The sequence below is a fragment of the Phocoena phocoena genome, chromosome 15 (assembly GCF_963924675.1).
Source record: "Phocoena phocoena chromosome 15, mPhoPho1.1, whole genome shotgun sequence".
Taxonomy (NCBI): Eukaryota; Metazoa; Chordata; class Mammalia; order Artiodactyla; family Phocoenidae; genus Phocoena; species Phocoena phocoena.
In genome coordinates this window covers 16,619,409-16,625,408 of record NC_089233.1, presented here as the reverse complement: position 1 = coordinate 16,625,408, position 6,000 = coordinate 16,619,409, and the positions used below count along the sequence as shown (strand labels likewise).

Genomic DNA, 6,000 nt, shown 5'->3' with positions numbered 1-6,000 from the left:
AGCTCTGATTCAAGTCTTGGGGGCCACAGAAGGCTAAAGAGGGTAATAAACATGTTAACCAGTAAACAATTGGTTAACCAATTGTTAATAAATAATAAATAAGTTAACCAATAAACAATTTCAGGTGGTGAGAAGTCTCTAACACGATCTAATGGTGGACAGGTGATAGAAGTGGCTACTTTAGATAGGGTGGTCAGGGAAGGCTTCACTGAGAAGGTGACTTCGGAGCCAAGACCTGGGGTGGGGAAAAGCTTGATGTGTTCAGGTAAGGTCATGTTTAGTTTTCAGCGGCCATGCCTCACGGGCCCAGCCGCTCCGCGGCATGTGGGATCCTCCCGGACCGGGGCACGAACCCGCGTCCCTTGCATCGGCAGGCAGACTCCCAACCACTGCACCACCAGGGAAGCCCGATCATGTTTAGTTTCGTAAGAAATTGTCTTACCCTTTTCCACAGTAGCTATACCGTTTTACATTCCCATCCAGAATATATGAGAAACTCAGTTTCTCCATCTGTTCACCAGCATTTGGTATTATCACTCTTTTTAAATTTTAGCTGTCCTGGTAGGTGTGCAAGTAGGAAATCTGCACTTCCCTAATGGCTAATGATGTTGAATATCTTCTTTCACGCACATATTTGCCATCTGCGACATCAATGAAATGTCTATTCCCGTCCTTCGCCCATTTTTAAATGAGACATGACCTGTTTTACAAAGATCACTCTTAATTGCTTTGAGAATTAACTAAAGGGGCCAAATGGCAACACAGGGGGAGCCTCTGGCAGCGTGGAAGTTCAGGAAAGAGATGATGGGGACTGGGGCTGGGTGGGGCTAGTGATGGTGGGACTGGGGCTAGGTGTCAGAGCTGAAGATGAAGAAAAAGGGACCCGTTCTGGAATATTCAGTCTTTTGGAGGTAGAGCTTACAGGACTTGCAGGAGGACACGAAGAACCAAGGACTTGCAGGCTCCTGGAATGTACTTTCCAGAGGGAGAAACGGGTTTGGGAGAAAGGCAATCAAGGCTCTACCTGTCACCGTCCAAGGGGAGAAATCAGGTTGGCTGTTGGAGGGGAGAGGTCACAGATAACGAGAGCTTGACCTAGGGCAGCGGCCAACAGAGGAAAGGAGGGATTTGAGAGGCACTGGGAGGTGGAGGGAGGATTAGCAGGAAGCGGTGACCGGCTGAATATCAAAGTGGGGGTGGGGACTTGGAAGTTTCTGACTTCTACGACTGACTACGCGGGGACCCAGGCGCCCAGAAAAGTGAAGTCGACCCAGCAGCCCTGCCCCGAGGACGCTCCACGAAAGCGGAGGTGCAAGGAGGCCAGACCACAGTTCGCTGTAACGTGAGCCTAGCTCAGGCGGAAGGGCGGCCAGGGACCGATCAAAGGGGTCAGCTCCGAGGCTTGGGAGAGACCGCGAGAGCTTCGCCCTCCTTAGGCTGAGGCAGTGGGCGTCCCGGAGGACGTGTAATCTGAGCAAAGCTTCCAAGGTCACGCGGAGACGCCCAAAGGCCTTTGACGAAAGAACTACTTCGTGGTTTGAAGGGCAGGCGTCCTTCTCGAGCATCGCTGCCCAACAAAGAAAGCGGGGAGGGGCGGGACCTGGGGCCGCGGCCGGGAGTCCACTCGGAAATCTTCGGCCGAGGCTCGGCCGCCCCTCCCCAACTCCGGCCTCAGCCTCCAGCCCAGGGCCGATCCGGAAACAGCCGAGCGGATCCGGAAACAGCCGAGAGGACCCGGAAGCGGTGAGCGCAGTCACCAGGGAGTGCGGGAACCCGCCGTTTGAGCGGAGGCGATGGCGGCACCTGCGCCGGCGGCCGCGGGCGAGGATGCCCGGCGGCGGCAGCCGGAGGCCGGTATGTGAGGATGCGTCCGTGCACGGCGAGGGGCGGCGAGGCCGGAGGCGGGGCCGATCTTGGCGTCGGTGGGTGGGGGGTGGTGGGGGGAGCCTGGAGAAAGGGGCGGGACCACGCCGCCGGCGGGGGGAGACGGAGGGGGCGTGGCTAGCGATTCAAGGGAGAGGGCCAGTGGCAGGTTAGAGGTGGGGCCCAGTGTGGGAGGAGAGGAGCCAGGTGGACAAGGGGCGAGCCACTAAAAGGGAGGGGTCGTGTCAGAGGAAAGAGGGGATTGGGTGAACCGAGGGAGGAAGAGGCGGGGCTCTAGGCAACACTAGGCAGAGCTAGGTGCGGAGGAGTCGGGGAAGGCGAGGGGCCAGGTGAGTGGGGCGGGGCTAGGTAAAGGTGCAGGGACCTTGGCTGCTGTACTGAGTTGCAGAAGTTGAGGATTTGATGCCCTGGGAATATTGGGAATCCGAGAGTGATGAGAAAAGAGGCTGATCCCTGTCCTTCACAGCGCTGGACCCCCAGACTCCGGAGGGGACAAAAGTTGAGGCCGAGTCAGGGGAGCTCGACCGGCTTCGGGCTGAGCTGGCAGGCGCCCTGGCAGAAATGGAAACCATGAAGGCTGTGGCCGAGGTGAGCGAGAGCACGAAGGCCGAGGCTGTGGCTGCAGTGCAGCGGCAATGCCAAGAGGAGGTGGCCTCGCTGCAGGCCATCCTGAAAGGTGAGGCAGGCACTCCTCCCAGACTCCCTCAGCCCCATAAGGGGGAGTACATGACAAGAAAGGGGTAAGCGGGCATAACCTATACCTATGGAGTAGGTTAGCAGGGCTGCCTAGCGCAGGGCAGACCCAGGGGCTCAGAGGGAGACGCGCCCTTTTCTCATTTGCATAGCGGCGTTGCCTGCGCCAGCAGCAGCTCTGTCAGTTCCAGCTAAGTTTAGCTCGGAGCTGCTACCTGTTCCCTGGCCCCATGTCGTGTCATTTCTTGTCCCTCACTGATGACTGATCAACCCTGAAAGTGAGCAGCTTCTCAGTTCCCTGAGAACTCGTTTGAGCCTCTGACCTTCAGACTCGGCCCTGGGCCTAGTCTCTGTAAGTCTCATCATCTGGTTTCCCTTCTTCCCCAAACACCCCTACATCTGCGCACAACCTCCCCGCAACCCCGCCCCACATGCACCGGCTTCTCCCCCTCTCATCCTCTGTACTTGGGACGCATCAGCTCCCCTTATCCCAGATTCCCCAGCTTCTTTTCCTCCATTCCCCTTCTCCTGTAGTCCAAGGCCAGAGTCTCTGCAATAGCTCCCAGTTGCATCCCACCCCTTTGCTTCCACTGCCACTGCTGTAGCAAAGCTCTCGTCAACTTCCCCGGACTGTTGTCCCAGCCTTCTTACAAGTCTCCCTCTATAATCTGGCCTTGACATTGACTTCCAGAGTAAACTTCCTACAGTTCCCATCCCACCATGTCATTTCCCTTTCTAACAGCTGCTCCTGGCTCCAGACTTCTCTGGGGCCATGGTTCCCCACATTTCAGGCATCCATGTACCATCTGTGCAACATGGTTGTCCTTGTATGACTTACCCTGTCATCTACTTAATATTGTTCTTTAAATAGATCCACTTTTAAAAAACCTATATACATTTATTTTAAAGGGAACTTCCTGTCCCTGTAAGAAACTGTGTCCTAAATAATAATAATAGTAATAATAATTATAATAACTAACATTTATTGAGTGCCAGGCACTGAGCTAAATGCTTTATGAGTATTTAATCTTCATAATAATCTCTATGAGTTAGGAGCTATTATCCATCTCCATTTTACAGAGGAAGCTCTGAGGCCCAGAGAGGTTAGATAACTTGCCTAAGGTCATACAGATAGAAAGGAGATTGGAACCCAGGCAGTCTGGCAACAGAACCCTTACTTCTAATGTTAGTATGTGTTAAAATAAATAACTATGCAAATGAAAAATGACCATGTTCCGCCCAGCATCCGCTTACCTCCCACTGACATGTAGGATAAATCCCAAACTCCTTGGCGTGGCATTCAAGGCCTTAGCAGCCATTCACGGCCACCCTCTTCACCCTTCCCAGCATCTCCTCCTACATCTTCACTCCAGTTTTTCCAATGTGCCCACCATGCCCCAGCCACACCATCCACCTTCCCACCTGTGAGCCTTTGCTCCTGTTACTTAATGTGTCCTTTCCATCCTTTACCACTTGCTGGTGTCTCTCCTGGCCTGGCAGGTAGAGTGAGGGGCTCTTTCCTCTGGGATCCACAAGCCCAGGAGTGGTCCTTTCATGAGCTCTCCTCACACTGCTTTGTAACTATTTCCACAGCTGTCTTCCTCATTGGACTGTGGGCTCCTGGTGTCAGGGTTTGTGTTTGATTAATTTCTCTATTTCCAGAGCCCAGCTCAGAGTCTGGTCCAGAGTGAATATTTATGACTCTTGCTAGATATTGATTGTTATCGGTATGTATTAATAGCAACAGATAGCCTATCTTTAGCATTTATTATGTACCAGGAAGAGGGCTGAACCCCTTCCAGATATCATGTCATTTGATCCTGTAACAAGCCAGTGGGATAATCACTGGCCGAGGACATTATACAGAGAGGCGAACTGATTGCCCAGGACCATCCCACCACAAAGTCCACTGTCATCACTGCTATGGTAAATTGCCTTGCAGAGAGCGGCAGTGATGGAGTGCCCCTCGCTCGCCCCGAGGTATGGCTAGTGCACTGACCCTCCCTCTCCTCTGCCCTTCCTGTCTCGCCAGACTCCATCAGCAGCTATGAAGCCCAGATCACGTCTCTGAAGCAGGAGCGGCAGCAGCAGCAGCAGGACTGTGAGGAGAAGGAGCGGGAGCTGGGGCGCCTGAAGCAGCTGCTGTCCAGGGCTCACCCCCTGGACTCCTTGGAGAAGCAGATGGAAAAGGTTGGGGTTGGGATAGCCTACCCGCCCCCTCCTCAGGGATTTGGAAATATGTTGAAGCATCCAAAGGTGACCGTGGGGCAGAGGGATTATCTGTGTCCCACTGCCACATCACTGAGAGCAGGGCACCCAGTAATAATTCTAGGTATAACATACACGAGCCCTGTACTCAGCATGGTCCTGGCTGGCCACTTACTAGTGGGATGGCCAGGTGTGTTTACCTCCCAAATTAAGAAAAGTCATGTAGGGAATTCCCTGGCGGTCCAGTGGTTGGGACTTGTGCTTTCACTGCAGGGGCCCGGGTTCGATCCCTGGTCGGGGAACTAAAATCCCACAAGCCACGTGGCGCAGCCAAAAAAAAGAAAAAAGTCATGTCATGTAGAGGGGAGGGAGCTAGCATTTAAGGATACCTCTCATGCACTAGGCATTGCAATACCTGCTTGACAGATTCAAGTCTCCCCAGTCTTTCCCCTAAAAGAGGGACCCATTAGATCCATTTAACAGATGAATAAGGTGAGGCTCAGAGAAGTTTAGTAATTCTCCCCAGGTTATGCACATAAAAAGGAGCAGATCTGGGATTTTAAAATCTAGGCAGTCTGGTTCTAAAGCTTTGCTCTTAATCTCTGTGGTATATTGCCTCCATTATTCTTGTCATGAACAATTGTAGGAAGCACATATTACCAAACTCTTCATCTTTCAGAGCAAATTCACATCTTCCCTCATTTCATTCACACAGCTGCCCTGTGAGGTAGGTACTTACCTCACTTTGTACGTGAGGAAACTGCGGCTCAGGCAGATGGAGTAAGTTGCCTGGTTAGAAGGACACAGATCAAAATAGGAGCCCAAGAAAGGAAGGTTCCAACCCACAGTTTGCCAGCAGAGGCTGCTACTTACTTGCATTCAGAGTGTTCCTCAGGGAGCGGTTACACGGGGTGGTGAAGGAGAGGGCTCCGCTGAATAAGGCTACCTGGTACGGCGCAAGGAGCCACAGGCCCAGAGTCGGGAAGTTCCGGTCCTGGCCTTGCATCCATCTACGGTGTGGGCATCTGCAGAGCACGCAGGCTTACCCTACCTGTTGCCACCGTGCACATAAGAGATTTGGAGGGTTCAACTGAACTTGTCTGAGACGGGTTTTTGAGTGATTCAAGAGGTAGAAACGGCTTGACTTGGAAGAGGATGGACGACTGGCAGATTTCTGCCTTGGACAGCTGGGTGGATAGCAGTGTCATTCTCGCC

General features: G+C 53.1%; 1 protein-coding gene across 2 annotated transcripts in view; it reads left to right on the top strand.

Moving 5' to 3' along the window:
- Nucleotides 1-1,758: 1,758 nt before the first annotated feature.
- RABEP2 (rabaptin, RAB GTPase binding effector protein 2) overlaps nucleotides 1,759-6,000 on the top strand; it is an 11,601-nt gene continuing 7,359 nt past the window's right edge. Inside the window, exons 1-3 of one of the 2 annotated variants that reach the window (XM_065892214.1) lie at nucleotides 1,759-1,854; nucleotides 2,351-2,560; nucleotides 4,610-4,767. In XM_065892214.1, coding sequence (XP_065748286.1) covers nucleotides 1,794-1,854; nucleotides 2,351-2,560; nucleotides 4,610-4,767 — 429 coding nt within the window. In that variant the 5' untranslated portion in view covers nucleotides 1,759-1,793. The remainder of the gene's footprint in view (nucleotides 1,855-2,350; nucleotides 2,561-4,609; nucleotides 4,768-6,000) is intronic. The other variant, XM_065892215.1, reaches the window with a different exon arrangement.